General features: G+C 39.0%; 2 protein-coding genes across 2 annotated transcripts; both read right to left on the minus strand.

The window, feature by feature from the left end:
• Positions 1 to 6422: 6422 nt before the first annotated feature.
• Positions 6423 to 8600, minus strand: LOC118842606 (zinc finger protein 501-like). Its single transcript, XM_036750036.1, has 2 exons — positions 8561 to 8600; positions 6423 to 7946 (listed from the first exon to the last, which is right to left on the minus strand). The coding sequence occupies exons 1-2, from the start codon at positions 8598 to 8600 to the stop codon at positions 6574 to 6576; spliced, it is 1413 nt and encodes a 470-aa protein (XP_036605931.1). The 3' UTR covers positions 6423 to 6573.
• Positions 8601 to 8638: 38 nt separating this feature from the next.
• On the minus strand, positions 8639 to 16876 carry LOC118842607 (zinc finger protein 90 homolog). Its single transcript, XM_036750037.1, has 4 exons — positions 16584 to 16876; positions 15353 to 15479; positions 14756 to 14851; positions 8639 to 8859 (listed from the first exon to the last, which is right to left on the minus strand). Exons 1-4 carry the CDS (start codon positions 16617 to 16619, stop codon positions 8639 to 8641), a joined length of 480 nt encoding a protein of 159 aa, XP_036605932.1. The 5' UTR covers positions 16620 to 16876.
• Positions 16877 to 17297: the final 421 nt, after the last annotated feature.

The raw sequence follows: 17297 nt of genomic DNA on the forward strand, positions 1-17297 counted from the left end.
ATTCTGGTACAATGGTCATAAGTTTATAGAACTTAAGGTAAAAGGCCCTATGGTTCACCTTGTCAAATCCTATTTTGCAAGATGAAATCAAGGCCCATAGAAGAATGATTTGTCCAAAATCTCTATTTCTAAGTGTCAGAGAAAGAATTTGAACCATAGGTCCTCTGTACTCCAAATTTAGCACTTTCTCCATTTTATGGTGCCATGAACAGAAACAGAGAAAATGGTACAAGGGCCAGGTTTAGGGGGAAAGGTGTACATGTTGGGACTGGCATGCCAGTGAGATAGCCATAGGTATCTAGTAGCTAGCTAGATATCGCAGGGAATTTGCTCCAGATCATAGTATCTATGGATTTCTGAGTCATCTGCATAAAACTAACAGCTAAACCCATAGAAGAGAATGAAATTGTCAAGGGAGAAAAAAATGTAGTTCACTGGCAGAGGCAGCTGGTGGCACAGCAAACAGTGTACTGGCCCTGAAGTCGGCACAATACACCCAAGTTCAAATCTGGCCTCAGACACTTACCCACTGTGTGACCCTGGGCAAGTCACTTAACCTGTTTGCCTCAGTTTCCTCTACTGTAGAAGGGGATAATAGCCCCTACCTCCCAGGGTTGTTCTGAGATTTTTGAAAATACTTAGCACAGTGCCTAGCACATAGTAGGCACACACTATATAAATGTTTACTCCCTCCCTCCTCACAGATCCTGTATGTCCCTCCTTTTTTCCTACTCAGAAAACAACAAAAGAACTGGAAAATCATTGACAAGTGAAACTGCTTAATCAAGATTCAAATCCAAAGTAAAATTGTAGACAGCTTTGGAGGAGTGGGAAGGAAAGGGAACCATTGTGGAAGCACCTGGACAGAGCATGCAGAGTTAAAGATATTGTGGGAAAGATGCCAAGTTCATTATCACTGGAAGGACTGGCACTATGAGTTCTCACTGCTCAAGTCCCCACTAAATCAATAAATTATATTCAGTGACAACACAGAATTTGTCCTGGTTCCTGCTAATGAAGGAGACTATGGAGTGAACAAATAGCCCCTAATCCTGAAGATCAGAATTGGTTAGGTGGAATGAAATCTTCAGAATCAGATCAAAAACATCTGTTGGTCCCTTTGCAATAGCAGAATCTACATCACCTGACCATAGCTAGTGATCTATGTTTGCCTTCACAGGATTTACTAGAGCCTCTGTAATAAAATATAGCAGCCCAGGGGCAGCTAGGTGGCGCAGTCAGTAGAGCACCGGCCCTGGAGTCAGGAGGACCTGGGTTCAAATCCGGCCTCAGACACTTGACACATGTACTAGCTGTGTGACCTTGGGCAAGTCACTTAACCCCAATTGCCCTGCCAAAAAAAGCAAAAAAAAAAAAAAAAAAAGAAAAAAGAAAATATAGCAGCCCAGACTGTGAAGCCACTAAAATTTACCAGGTATAACACCTAAGGTATCAACTAACATCTGAATAGAGACCAACAGGGATAAGAAAAAGGACAGTCTTCTCAACAAGAGGAAACCAGTAGGGTGAAAAGGGACAAAGACAGAAATATTCAAAGACAAACCACTTGTTTTATATTTCAGCAGGAAACCAGCACTAATAGCACATTACCAGACTGCTTCAGGGATTGTAAAACACTTTCTTCACAGCCTATTGAAGTAGTTCGTACAAGTACTGTTGTGCCATTTTACAGATGATAGTAACTTCACATGTTAACTGTTTTACTCAGTTACAGGGCTGGAGGCAGGGTTCAGATCCAGCCCTCACAACTCTTTCCACTATGCCACCCTGTCTTTCCCTATTGACAACCCAACTACCCTGAACCTGATGCAATTATCAAGAAAATTTCTGGTCTAATGAGGCTTCTTCCAGGGTCGGGCTGAGGCTACAGAAGGCTTTGCATAAATGCACAGGTATTTTTCAGGCCATGGTGTTTTAACAATCGGCTAGCAGCTCCTGTGGGGGCGTAAGATCCCCCCCACAGCCAGCACCCAAGAGGCTGCTGGCACATCAGGAAAGCACAGGTTCTTTTCATCTGCTTAAACAAGGAAAGCACGGTGAAGGGGTTGACCAGCTTACTTTAATCCAGCATTCACTTAGCATACAGACAACATTCATTTAGCTCAGGGGAAAAAAACACCAGCATTCAGTTAGTTCAGGGGAGCATACAGGCAAGTATCAACAGACAGGCCAAATACAGATTACAGTCAGCTAGTTCAGGGGAACAAACAGCCAGCACCCTGAAGTTCAAAACATTCATTTAGTTTGGGGGGAAAACAAACCAGCACCCCAAACCTCAAAACCAAAATACAAACAAATTACAAACATCAACAGACAGACCCAATACAATTCATAGTTACCAACATCTGGGCTCAGCCTGAGAGCAAGGGCTGGCCCAGAGTCACGCTCCCTGCTGCTCCCACACCAACCGGAAAAGGAAAGAGCTCTTCAAGCTGTCCTCTCCCCTCATAGTTTTTGACATCATCAAGTGCTGCCTGAATGACCAGGGCCGATTGGTTCTTGAGTTGGCCTCTCCCCCTAGCATAGACCAGGTTAACACCCAATAGGGCGTGGCTCTGGAGTCAACACCTCCCCTCAGCCAGCCCCATGACTCATCACACAGGAAGTTCTCTTCTTCCTGGCATGGTTTCTGGGCTTCCTGCCCCGGAAGTGAAGCCCCAGCGCCCAGCAAGGCTCAATGAGGTAAGCTGAGTCACTCAAAGAAAACAAAGGTCACTCTGGTTACACATGGCTAGGCATCTTTACTTCCCTGATAGAGGAATGCATTGCTAGAGTTTTTCTTAAGCTCTAACTTGACGGGATATCTCCCTAACTCTGGAGTCACTCAGTGGGGTAACCACACAATTGATAGAACAAGATGTGGAAAAACAACTAATTCTTCTACCCACAAGGAAAGGGAAATTGGGGGGAGGGGAATGGAATGTTCACTGTGACACCTTACAAACCCAGATATTTACCATTATTGCTCCCTTCTCCAAAATTACCTCCTACTTCCTTCTCCACTGCCTCCCTCTCCAAACACTATTCTCTATGACATTTCAGACAGTATGGGAAAAGAGAGGGTTCCCTGCAGGGGAGCTGAAGGACGCAAAGTATCTTTTTTACTCCCCCTTCATTATAAGAACAAATATAAAGGAAATAGGATGATGGTATAATTCAGGGCTGTCCAACCTTAGGTTTTTATTGAAACAATAGACAATATATTTTGATTTGCCATTTTAGTGACAGCTCTGCTGCGGTCTCTCAGCTTCCTTTACTAAAAGCACTTATGTAAATTTCTATGCTTGTAGGCAAGCTGCATAAATCGCACTGCAGATGGCCCGCAGGCCACATTTTGGACAGACCTGGTATAATTTATGACCAAGAAATCCAACATGGAGCCTTCTGGACAAGGGGATGCTTGAGATTTAAAGTTTTCACTAAATAAATAGCATAAATGAATTTGGCAAAGTGGATCACAGGCCTATTGCTAGCAATGCATAAGAAACTAGTAAGTAATATGTACATTTCCAAAGTGTCATTTCAAGCAGGCTTAGATAAATCACTAAATATAATGTGACTGCACAATTAAAATGCATGCAGCTTGCTTATAAATAAATTTCTGATCACAACCCAAAATTTGCCAACCAATGTCAAAAAGGTTACAAAATAAAAGATTATTTAAGCAAAAAGAATAAACTAAATTACACTTAGGTACACTAAGAAAATGGTAGGGTTTTTTTTTGTGATGGAAGAACTGATTTAGAAAACAAAGAGCATTTTTCAAAAAGTCAAAGTTCAATGGGACACCGGAAATAGGAAGTTTAAGTAGCCAATGATTTATTTATAAAATTTCTCTCCACAACAAATTCACTAATGTTCAACAAGGTGTATAATTCAAATGAAACCTCTCTCCCAACAGTCAATTCAGTTGAATTCAATAAGCAATTTATTATATAAATAGTGTGCAACCTCGGGCCAGATCTTGAAAGGATACAAAAGCTAGATAAGACACAGTTTCTGCCCACACAGAGCTTACATTCTAATAAATGAGATACAAACAAATAACATTACAAAACAATTTATTAGTGCAAACATAGTGCTTTGTAAGTTCTGTGTGGGGAAAGGGCCATTACCAACTAAAGTAATTAAGAAGGGAGATTTGAGTTTGGTCTTAAAGCATCCGTAAGAATACAAGTGAAATTGAGTGATGAGGATATTCCAGACATAAGGAACTCCATGAGCAAAGGGAAGAAGGCGAAAAATAACAAGATATGTATGGGGTAAGGCAAGTATGTCTAGTTTGGTTGAACCAGAGTGACAGGCACTAGATTTCAGAGAAATTTAAATGACAAAGGGATTTGAAGATTACTCTGTGAGCTATAGGAATCTGCAAGAGATTTTGAACAGACAAATAAGTATAACTCTCTCTCTCTCTCTCTCTCTCTCTCTCTCCATAACTAGCAGTAGTAGGAAGGATGAATTAGGGGGAAAAAGGGGAAGTACATGAAAGAAGTTGGCTATTGCAGAAGCCTAGACAGGAGATAGAAACTTGTACTGCAATGGCAGCAGCAAGAATAAGGAGGAGTGTGATGACATAAGAAATACTCTCCAAGTAAAATTAGCAGGACTTGGTAACTTGAAATGTGATGGAAAGAACTAATAACACCAAGGTTTTAAAATCTGGGAGCCTGGGGTGAATGATGGTGCCTTTGACAGAAACAGTGAAATCAAATGCAGTACAGGTAGATGGGAAATATTTGTCTGGAGTGACAAGAACTAGAAATAAAAACTCAGTTTCTTAGACATGTTAATAAAATTCCCCAAAGACCACATATAAAGAAAAGAGATGGGCTGTGTGCCGGACCTAGAGTCAATGAAGACCTAAGATCAAATCTAGTCTAAGATACACAGTAGCTGTGGGACCTTGGGCAAGCCACTTAACCTCTGCCTTCCTCAGTTTCCTCATCTATAAAGTCGGGATAATAAAAGCACCTATCTTTCAGAGTTGTTGTGAGGATAAAATAAGACATTTGTAAAACATTTTGGAAATCTTAATGTGCTATATAAATGCAATCTACTATTAAATACAAAACCATGTTGAAAATCTACCTTATAAGGTTGAAAAAAGAAAGTCTCTAGTTCATAAGAGCAAAGGAAGTTTAAAGATGTAAGAGAAGAAGAAATACAATTTAATGTTTTTGAAAACAAAATTAAGGTATAAAAAAGAAAGGATCAACATTGTTGAGTATTTCATTTTTTATCTCTGTAAGCACTGCAAAAAATAAAAAAGACACCAAATTTGAACATTAGCACAATATTGGTTACTCATGAGAATGTAGTTTTGATAGAGTGGTTATTAGGACAGAAACCAGATTACAAGTTGTTGAGGAGATCATGAATAGTAAAGAGGTGGAAGCAGTAAGCAAATTATTTTTTTTGAGCTAATAATAGGGATGATAATAGCTAGCATTTACATACTGTTTTAAGGTTTGCAAAGCACTTTAACAAATATTATCTCATTTTAGCCTTACAGCAATCCTGGGAGGTAGGTGCTTATCATTATCCTCATTTTATAGATGAAGAAATTGAGGCAGACAGAGGTTAAGTGACCTGCCCAGAGTACATAGCTGTATCTGAATTCAGGTCTTCCTTATTCCTGGTTCAGTGTTCTTCTCACTCACTGCACCACCTAGCCACCTAAGATTCTGGTAAGTTTAACAAAGAGAAAAATGGGATAGTATCAAAATAAAGTAGTGTCACGGGCCTTGTTTTTGTACTAGAGAGACCTGAACAAATATGTCTGTATACAACTGGGAAGGAACTAGTAGAAAGGGAAAAACTGAAGGTGCACAAGAGGACAATTGCTGAAGTAAAGGCCTCAAAGGAGAAAACATCAAAGGTGCAGGAAGAGAAATTAGGTACCACTTCTAGAAAGAAAGAAAAGAGTGGGTAATGATTTTGTGAGTTTTTGAGGAAAGAAGATGAAGGAGCGCCTGTGAAATTGCTGTTTTCAGTAAACTAAGAGGCTAGGAGTTGGGGGTGGCCAGGGATTATGAAAGAGTAAGATGGTTGGAACTGATGCTGTATAGGTTGGCTTAATTTTAGTGCTTTTCTTTAGTATAAATTTTCCTATTTTGAATAAGTCCTCTGTTTGAAATCCCTACATTAATTATATTCACAAGGATTTACCTCATTAAGGCTTCTCTCCAGCATAAATTTTCTGATGTTTAATGAACGATATGCTCCAATTAAAGATCTTCCTACATTCATTATATTTATGCGCTCTCATACCAGTATGAATTCCATAATGGAAAAGATGAACTGTGAAGTTTTCTAATTCATTAATTTATGTTTACTCAAAGATGAATTCTGATATTCAGCAACATATGTACAGAATCAGTATGCCTTCCCATTTTACATTTGTGGAGTCTGCCATCAGTATAAATTCTGATTTTTTAAGTAAAAGTGTGGTTTTTTTATATTTATCACATTCACAGAAGTTTCTTTCCAGGATGAACCATTTGATGCAGAGTAAGCTGTATGCTTTGGTGGAAAACCATCCCCCATATATTACCTAAATGTGATTTCTTTATTAAGAATTGTCTGACGTTGAGTATGCTGTCCTCTCTGGAAGAAAGCTTGTTCATATTTATTATGTTTAGCAGATGTCTCACCAATGTGACTTGTTTGATGTTGAGTAAGATGTTTTTTCTCACAGAAGCTTTTTCCACATCCGTAAGGTTTCTGTCCATTATGCATTGTCTGATGCCGAGTGCGTTGAGTACTCCACCGGAAGGCCTTCCCACATTCACTACATTCATAAGGTTTTTCTCCAGTATGACTTATATGATGTTGAGTAAGCTGGGTGCTCAGACGGAAGGCTTTCCCACATTCATTACATTCATAAGGTTTCTCTCCCGTATGAATTGTCTGATGTCGAGTAAGCTGTGTTTTCTGGCGGAAGGCCTTCCCACACTTGTTACATTCATAAGGTTTCTCTCCATTATGAATTGTCTGATGCCGAGTACGCTGTGTGTTCCAGCGGAAGGCCTTTCCACATTCATTACATTTGTAGGGTTTCTCTCCAGTATGAATTATTTGATGTTCAGTAAGGTGTGTGATCTGGCGGAAGGCCTTTCCACATTCATTACATTCATAAGGTTTCTCTCCATTATGAATTGTCTGATGTCGACTAAGCTGTGTACTCTGATGAAAGGCCTTACCACATTCACTACATTCATAAGGTTTCTCTCCCATATGAATGGCCTGATGTCTAGTGAGTTGTGTGCTTAGGCGGAAGGATTTCCCACATTCATTGCATTCATAAGGTCTCTCTCCAGTATGAATTGTCTGATGTCGAGTAAGCTGTGTTCTTTGACGGAAGGCCTTCCCACATTCATTACATTTATAGGGCTTTTCTCCAGTATGAATTCTGTGATGGTAAGTAAGGGACGATCTATGACTGAAGACTTTCCCACATTCATTACATTCATGGGGTTTTTCTCCAGTGTGAATTGTCTGATGTTCAGCAAGGTGTGCACTCCGGCGGAAGGCCTTACCACATCTGATACATTCATAAGGTTTGTCTCCAGTATGGACTGTCTGATGTTGAGTAAGTTGTGTGCTCTGGCAGAAGGCTTTTCCACATTCAGCACATTTATAAGGTTTCTCTCCATTATGACTTGTCTGATGTCTAATTAACTGTGTTCTCAGAGAGGTCTTGCCACAGTCATTACATTTATGGGGTTTCTGTCCATTAGAAATCCTCTGATGGCAAGTGAGTTGTGTATTTTGACCTAAAGTTTCTCTGCATTCATTATAATTAAAGAGTTCCTCCGCAGTATGAATTCTGTGATGGGAAATAAAGGGTGCACTGTGACTGATGGCTCTCTCACATTCATTAGGTTTCTCTCCAGTATGCTTCCTAGAATATTGAACAAGACCTCAATTATAATGGAAAGATTTCTCATATTATTTAAAAGCATGAAACACCTTTTAAGCAGATTCTATTATATCTGCTTAAGGTGAATAATAGCTGAACCTCTTTCTGTTTATATCATATTTATAGAGATTCTTATAGGAACTCTTGGTTGTAGAAAAAGGAATGACCCTAAACGGAAGTTTCTGTTATATTTATTACACTCATGGCTTCTCACTTTTTGGAGTTTTTCTACTTCAGTGGCTTCCCATTACCACTATCATGAAATACAAATTCCTGTTTGGCAATAAAACACTTCTCAATATGGCTCCCATTTGCTTTTCTAGCCTTATTCCCTTTCATTATTCCCTTCCAAACACTGTGTCATCCAGCTAAATGGGCTTTTTTAATGTTCCTTACACAACTCCATCTTCAATCTCTGCCTTTGCATAAGCTGTTCCCCATGCCCAGAAGGTATTCCCTCCTCACATCTGTCTCTGAAACTCCTTAGTTTCCTTCAAAATTCAGCTCAAGCTTTACCATCTACATGAAACATTTCCAGATTCCCATTTTACCCTCCACAGCTGCTAGTCTTACCTGCAAAAAAATTACCTTTTATATATACTTATATACACGTACATTGTGACAGAAAAGTAAGTTCCTTGATGGTAGGGACCATTTTTCTGGTATCCCTAGAACCTGGCACATAGTAAACATTTAATAAATGTTTGGTGATTGTTTCTTCTGAATGATTTTTACTTGCCTACAATGTTTCTCTTCATTACTCCGTTGCCTCTCTAACATGGCATCACATTCCCAAGCTTCTCCCAATTTGAAAACACGTGGATCATCCCTTCTGAATCTTCCCTGGGATGATTCTTCTATAGAAATAACCAGTTGTACAGCTGATTCCTTGGTTTCAGGTCTAGTCTTCCAATCTGAAAGAAATAAGAAATATTAATGTACATTGTTTCCTCTGCTAGAAAAAAAGAAACTACTCTACATTTAATTCTCACTTCTATACTTCATTAAGAAAAATTATTGCCAAACATTAAAGCTTAAAACAAATAAGAATACTTCCACCTCACACAGATGTAGTAAAATATAGTGTTTAAAAAGCTTTTCACTATTTCTCTCATTTGATCTTCACCACAACGCTTGGGCAGCTAGGTGGTAGCAAGAGTGCCAGGTCTGAAGTCAAAAAGACTCATCTTCCTGAGTTCAAATCTGGCCTCAGATACTTACAGTGTGTTTCTGTGCAAATCACTTAACCCTGTTTGCCTCAGTTCCTCATCTGTAAAATGAAACAGAGAAGGAAATGGCAAACTATTCCAGTATCTTTGCCAAGAAAACCCCAAATGGGATCATGAAAAGTTAAACACAAGGTGGGGCAGTTACTATTTTTTTTTTCAAAAACTCAGGCTTTGAATGATTTAGTAATCACATCACTAATGAGTGTCAAAGATAGAAATCAAATTGAAGACTACTGTCTCCAAGTCCATTTCTCTTTTCCATTTTGCCTCCCCACAAAAATGTCAGCACAGTAAAGAGAATGCTAGACTTGGAGTCATGGAGACTTGAGCACAAACCCAGTATCAGACATTTATTAGCTATGTGACCCTAGGTAAGTCACTTAACCACTGTCTGCCTCAGTTTCCTCATCTGTAAATAGGGATGAGAGTAACAGAACCTATCTTCCAGTATTCTAGTGAAGATAAAATGAAATAATGTTCATGAAATATTTTGCAAAGTTTAAAACACTACACAAATACTAGCCACTGTTATTATGAAAGCAACTATGCTGGACAGTTACTTTAAAGATCAATGACACAAGGAATGTCCCCATGTATACTAAAATATTGCTAGTAACACCTTTTTTGATAGTAAATAATTAGAAATGAAGCATGTACCTATCAACTGGGAAATGGTTGAGTCAATTATGGTACATGAATAGAATGGAATGATGTTATTGTATAGTAAATAATGACAGATATATGGAATTTAGAAAAACATGGGAAGACATATATAAAATGATGCAGAGTGAAGCAGAAGAAAAACATATGCATAATGACTATGATAATGAAAAGAACACTAAAAAGATGAATTCAGAGTAACTTGAATAATCAATCTTTGTCTTCAAAAAGAGATAAGAAATATACCCCAGTCCTCTGAGCTGAGAGATTGGGAAACAATGGGGATGAAGTATTAGATATAGTCACTGGGAGGGAGATGGACAGTCTGTATCTGGAAATTAGTAATTAAAAAGATGAAAAAGTATCAAAACTTATTTTTAAAAGAAATATACTTAAATATGTATTCTATATTTGTACTTCTGTATTGACTGTCAAAAGACATGCATATTATTGATATCTGGGCTATAAACATTTGGTCTTTCTTGTGTGTATGGACAGGCCAAATTCCTTTGAGTAATTAAAGATCTCTTCCAAGAGGTTCTGCAATGTTTCGGGGTTTGATATAATCAAAACAGTATCATTCTTAAATAGGACCTCCTATAGCAATATTTGGGGAAGATATGGATGAGAATCACATAGGATGGGCAGGAATCCATGGATTGTAATCTGCATTGTTGAAAGAGGCTAATGAATCAATAAGATTACAGATACATTTAAATACTAAGTATGTGTCATTCTAAATAGCAGAACTGGAAACAATGGGTGAAAATTCAAAGAGAAGCCACTTTCAGCTAAACACAAAAGTTTAACATTTCCACAATAAGAACCATCTAATATCAGATAGGCTGCCTCATACATATAATAATGACTAGGCTAGAAGAAATCTTAGGAGTTTCTACAGCCCAACACCTGATTTTTTTCTTTTAATATTTTATCACTCTTTCTTTACATCACTGTCATTTCCCACTGACTCCACTCCCAAAGAGCTCTCTCTTGTAACAAGTATCATCATGCTTCGTCATTAATCTTAATAAGTCATAATTAGTCACTGTATTAATCAATGTTCTGAAGTTTTTCAATTTTTTTTACATTATCATAGGTATCATATAAATTGTTCTCCTGGCTCTGCTAATTTCACTTTGTATTAGTTCATACACGTCTTCTCAAATTTCTCTGAATTCCTCATAGTCATCATTTCTCACGGCACAATAAATCAAAGCCCTCACCACGTCACATCAGCAGTACTGAAACAGAATACAAACTGATCTCCCTGCTTTCCTTTTCTTTCCATTTCCACTCCATTCCACAAATGGCCATCAGATTAATTATTCTGCAACATCAACAACTTCAAGTTATAATTCACAAGAGCACTTCAATTGGATTCTGAGAGACCTGGGTACAAAGCTTGCCTCTAACATTTACCAGCTATGTAAAACTGAGCAAGTTACTTAACCTCTCTTAGACTTTGTTTCCTAACCTATAAAAGGCAGATAGGACCTACAGTACTTACATGAGAGGGGTGTTATGTGGTTCAAATGAAATAAAGTACACAAAGCACTCTGCAAACCTAAAATTGTTATATAAATGTCATTTCTACCTAATTATTTCTACGTCACCGCCCTACTCAAAAACCTTCAATGGTTCCTTACTACCTCTGAAATAGAATGCAATCTCCTTGACCAAATATTTAAGGTGCTCAACAACCAGCCCAAACCCACCTTTCCAGGCTAATTTTATCCCCTTCATCAAGACGACTAGAGATGGCCCAGGATGCAGCGGGAGATGCTGGCCCTTTTAAGCTAAAGTCTTTCCAGGTTCTCACTTTAAGTGAGGCAACACCCATTCAGTGAATAGGCAAGAAGTGAGTCAAGAGATGGCCCCTTTAATCAAAAAAAAAAAAACTCAAAACAGGAGGGGAAGATGCTCAGGATTGCTTCCCAAAAGAGAAATAGTTACTATTTAGATTCCCTCTGAACCAGGGGGGCCCCAAAAAATAACCATTAAGTGGTGCTTGGGCAGTGACCTATTCTAATCCAAGAGATTCAGAATCAGTTTAAGGCTTGGTGTTTGAAAAAGAAATCTAGCCAGTAAACCTATCTGGCCACTGGATCCAGATGGCTCTTGAGGAGAAAGTGAGGCTGGTGACTTTGCATAGTCCTCCCTCACTCAAATCAAAGTCAACTGCAAGTTATGGGTCCTTTTTGAGAATGAAGGACAAACCACAACCGCACCCACAACACTCCACTTCATGTACATGTATGTGTATGTGTATATGTATATGTATATACACAACATATGTATATATGTGTATATATGTAAATACATATTTAGATATAAAAGCAACCAAATTAATACAAATTCACAGAACTCAACATTTCATTTTCCGGAGGATTCTATGAATGCTTACCAGTTCTTCACAAACCTGAAATGTACTTACTTATCACCTACAACTGGCAGAATTTTTTTCTTCTACCAAGGTTCAATCTGCGGTCATTTCTACTATAAAGCTTTCCATAATCCCTCCCCCTATTATTAAGACTTTCTCTCCTCAAATTCCTTTGCATTTACTTAACTGTGTATTTGTTTTTCTTCACCCACTCCCCAACAGAATAGGACAGATTGCTTTGGTTTCATATTTGTATATCCGAAAGTTTCTAGCACGGTGCCCCAAACTTAGGCGCTCAATTAATGAATGTTGAATTGCTCTACTGAGGCAAGAAAATGAGTTGATTATGAGAGAAGTTTTAAAACAAAAAAAAAAGACACGAGGATGAAGGTGAAGGAATTATTCCAATGTGAAACTCCCTATCTTGAATCTCAGGGGAGATTATGATGAATTTTCACAATACTTTTTGTCATAGTAAAGAACTGGGAAAAAAGTGGATAGCCATCAGTTGGAGGATGGATGAATAAATTATATATAAATTTAATAGAATTTTATTATACCAAAAGAAATGATAAATAGAAAGTATTCAAAGAACCAGAAAAAGATTCATATGGACTGATGCAGAGTAAAGTGAGAAGACCTAGGGGAACAATTTATACAATGATTACCATAAAGGAAAACTTTGAAAGACTTAACTCTAATCAAGTAATGACCAATCATGTCTTCAGAAGACTGATGATGAATGCTTCCCATCTCTTGACAGTGAGGTGATGGACCAGAAGTATTGAATGTGAAATACATTATCAGACACGGCCAATGTGTAGTTTTGTTTTGCTTATGTAGTTTTGTTATACTCTTTTGTTAAAAAGGAAAGCAGTAACAGTGAATGAGGGAAAAATAGAGAAAAAATTATCAATAAAACATTAGTAAAATACATAGATAAGAGGATAAGCAGATTTTGAGGAAAACACAGACAAGGACAGTTCTGTTACTATCATGTTAAATCAATAATGTACTTAGTTCACTTTCACGTACAATCCTCTTTTCAGTTCTCTAAATACTAAAAGTTTATGCTTAAATTCATAATAAAGAAAATTTAAAATAAAATCAGTAGCAAGTTTTGTCTCCATAGCACCACCACAACACCTTTTGTGTCTGTCCCTTCCTTTTATTCACTCACATTAACTACTACCCTAGATAGAGCCCTCATTATCTGGCACCTGGATCATCATAATCTAATTAGTCTCCCTAAATCTAGTGTCTCCTCTCTCCAAACCAACTTCCACACAGCTGCCAAACTGATATTCCTAAAACAGATTTGACCATGTCACTCCCTTACCCAAAAATCCTTACCACTAAGGATTTCTGTTGCTTCCAGGATAAAAAATAAAAATCCTGAGCCCGGTATTTAAAATCCTCAATGCTATGGGTCCTACCTACCTTTACAGTCTTAATTTATATTATTTCACTTTATGTATACCTTTCTAGTCAAATTAGCCTACTAGCTGTTCATTATTCACACTGTCCTCCCTCTTTTTCTTGGCAAAGCCCCTCATTCTGAAATGTCCAGCTAAGTGGCAAAGTGGATACAGTATTTAGCCAGGATTCAAGAAGACCTGAGTTAAAATCCAGCCTCAGGTACTTACTAGCTGTGTGATCCTGGACAAGTCATTTAATCTGTTTCCCTCAAGTTTGGTGAACTGCAAACTGAAGACAATAACAGCACTTACCTTGAAAGGTTATTATAAGGATCAAATGAGATAGCTGTAAAGTGCTTAGCACAGGGCCTGGCACATAGCAAGCACTATATAAATGCTTATTTCCTTCCTCCTCTTTCCCAAAGATTCTTAGAAGCCTGAGCTTCCTTCAAAGTACAGCTGAGATATCCTCTCCTACATTAAACTATTCCTGATCCCCATCACTCTCATCCCCATTAGTGCTCTGCAGAACTTGGAATTTCTTTGCAGTTATTTGAACATCCTTTGCATATATTCAGTGTGCCCCCAAGAGAAGATATGCTCCTGAACAGCAGGGATGTTTCTTTTTTGTCTTTGTCTACCTACAGTCTAAAAGCACGGTGCCCTGAACCAAGTAGGTGCTTAATAAATACATGGTGAACTGATTTGATACAGAAAAAAAGGAAATCCAGAACACACTAAGAGATAAAAAAAAAAAGAGTAGCAACATCATTCCCAAAAAAAACAAAAGAAAAAGATTCAAGAAGGTATGGAGGTAAATAGGACATTTTTATTTTGTTAAACATACACTTTTTAAAATGGATGGTTATAGGAAGATTGGTGGGAAAATGGTCACTAAGTATGGTAACTCCAGAGAAAAGTTAAAGTCGACTCAAGACATCTCTTCCTCTACAGCCAGAAGCAATGAATGTGGAGACATCACAAAAAAATGATTCGCTAAAGTGAAGATGAGACTTAATGAAGACAGCTCATGCCAGATAATTGAGACTTCCCTGTCCCTAAATGAACTGCTTGCTGCATGAAATAGCTCTCACCTTCTGAGTTTTTACTCACTCACCTGGACAGATCCTTCTTGGGACTTCTCCCTCTGACATCCATGGTGCATCCCCTTGTTCCAACTGGGAGATCACATCTGGTTTGGAAACTTCAAGTCCTGCTCATTGGAAATGGGAAAGTACTAGGGATAGAAAGCCCTTCTCACTTCAGGTAAAAGATGGCATGCTAGGAAGGTGGAAAGAATGGTACAAAGGATCACTGATTTATGTTACTGGGTAGTATGGCCAGGGAGATTGAGCAGGGAAGGAAGAGCATAAAAGCATGGATTTAGGCTCAGGAAAAGGTTAGTTCGTTTGACTGAATACCTCCCTAGAGTCTGGGAAACTTTTCTTCAAGTATCTCCACTAAAACTTTAAGGGAGAATCTGAAGGAACAGAGAGTGGGAAGATCCTCAGGTATAATACAAACTACCAATATCCAGTTATGAACAGAGAGAAGTAACCTCTTTCAGCTACAAACGACTTAAGCAATCTCTGATCTCTCTCAGCACACCAAATAACTTAATTATTAAAAGAACTTCATAGGATTTAGTAGTAAAGAAAGTAAAAAAATCACTTTGATAGGCACAATTTGCATCAAAGGGGACAGATGTCCATACCAAGGCATAGCAGGTTTTTATAGTTCTCCAACATCACATCCTTATACAGCTCTTTCTGGGAATGGTCCAGGTGTGCCCACTCTTCCAAGGTGAAATCCACAGCCACATCAGTGAATGTCACAGATTCCTGAAGCATCAAACATATTCCTCCTTATCTAAAGACCATTTTTTGAGGCAAGGCAGGAATTGTAAAAAGTGGGTCTAACAAGTACATGCTTCTGAGTGTTCCAAGTCAAAGGCTTACTGAGTGCCCATTGTGTAGCTTATTTTGTACTAAATCCAACAATAACAACAACTCATTATTTTATTGCAATTTTTAGATATTTCAAAGTACTTTCCTTACAAGTAGTTGTCCTCATATATCCCCACATCCACAATACTTTGCATATGGCAAGTAAATAATAAGTACTTGCTGACTGACTTATTTGATAAACGAGAAAAATGAATCATAAGAAGGCTAAGTGAAATGCTCATAGTCATCCAGCTAGTAAAGTACCAGGACTGGGATGAATCCAGGTTTTCTGACTCAGAACCAGTGCTCTTTCCATCTTATCAGTCTATCTCTTGTTCTATAGTTCTCACAAATCACTTCCTCAAGGAGTACAACTGAGGCATGCTGAAACATCCAAATCATATTTTTTATATCATCGACATACATGTAAGTAAAGGCACAATCATCCACTGTACTCCAAATATTAATTTCAAGTCATACAATATAATCATTCTCCATTAATAATCAAAATATTATTTCCAAAGAATAATACCTACCCTTTCAATTTCTTCCTAACTGTATAATTTATACCAATTCAAATCTGTTTATTATATCAACACTCAACATAGCTTTTTCTCCTTTACCCAAAAGACTTAAGTGTAGCACATGTGTATTATCAGTAACCATTCCCATAAATCTACACGCAATGCTTCCCTTAAATTTATCTATAAGTTTTAGCCAAGCACTCTATTTGCATCAATAATAATAATAATAATTAACATTTATATAGTGCCTATTAGGTGCCGGACGCTGTGCTAAAGGCTTTACGGATTATTACCTCATCTGATTCTTACAACACCCCTGAGAAACAGGTGTTACCATTATCCTCGTTTCACAGATAGGGAAACAGAGGTCAAGAGAGTATCTGAGGCCACATCTGAACTCAGGTCCGGCCCTCTGGACACTGCACACCTGTCCACCCCTAAAAACCCGTTTGGTAAAAAGAGAAAAGTTACTTACCTGTCCAGCCTGAGCCGGCCAGAACGCCGGGGCCATTCCCACCTTGTCAAAGCTCCCTCTTCCTGGGAAGGGCAGTCTTTGGAAGGCAGGGCCGGGGAGGAGAAGGGCGGCCTGCGCTACAGCTCGCCCACATTCCTGATCAGAGAAGACTCAGCAGCATCCCCGGAGAAGAGAGGTCTGGAGGCATCGCAGGAAGAAACGGGACGAGCAACTCACGGGGGCCGGAGGTCTCGTCCTCCCTCCTTGGGCACTGGTCACCACGGGGGAGGCTCAAGCCCCGGCGCGACGCAAGAAACTACGACTACCACCTTGGTGACCTCGGGCAAAACACTTAACTGCAAGAGGCCTCGGTTTCCTCATCTGTAAAATGAAGGACCTAGACTCTCGCACTCTGAAACCCCTTTCTGCCCTGGGCTTCGTCCCACAAGCACCTGCTAGGCCAGATGCCGAGGTGCAAGAATCTGGGTGCGTCACGGGGCGGGGCGGCCCGGACCGAGGCCCGAGGGCTGCTGGGACGGGAGTGGGCGTAGCTTGGAGTGGCTCCACCACTACCTCGCGACTTATCGGGTGGGAGGCCTGCCCTTTCTCAGCACTTCCGGCCCCCTGCCTCCCGAAATCTCCGCCCCTTACGTTCCGGGACATTTTCCGTGAGCAAAAAAAATTTCTTCAAAATCTTATGAGGCTTTTGGGAAGTGTAGTTTAGGGCATAAGGAG

The sequence above is a fragment of the Trichosurus vulpecula genome, chromosome 3 (genome assembly GCF_011100635.1).
Source record: "Trichosurus vulpecula isolate mTriVul1 chromosome 3, mTriVul1.pri, whole genome shotgun sequence".
Lineage (NCBI taxonomy): Eukaryota > Metazoa > Chordata > Mammalia > Diprotodontia > Phalangeridae > Trichosurus > Trichosurus vulpecula.

Excerpts from the sequence above, each read along its gene's own strand:
- LOC118842606 (XM_036750036.1), bottom strand. The coding sequence starts at position 8,600 with ATGGTCCCTACCATCAAGGAACTTACTTTTCTGTCACAAT. Across the intron at positions 7,947-8,560 it reads ACTTACTTTTCTGTCACAAT|GTCTTGTTCAATATTCTAGG; the intron begins GTACGTGTATAT and ends ATTATAATTGAG.
- LOC118842607 (XM_036750037.1), bottom strand. The coding sequence starts at position 16,619 with ATGGCCCCGGCGTTCTGGCCGGCTCAGGCTGGACAG. Across the intron at positions 15,480-16,583 it reads GGCCGGCTCAGGCTGGACAG|GAATCTGTGACATTCACTGA; the intron begins GTAAGTAACTTT and ends TTGATGCTTCAG. Across the intron at positions 14,852-15,352 it reads TAAAAACCTGCTATGCCTTG|GACTTGAAGTTTCCAAACCA; the intron begins GTATGGACATCT and ends TCCAATGAGCAG.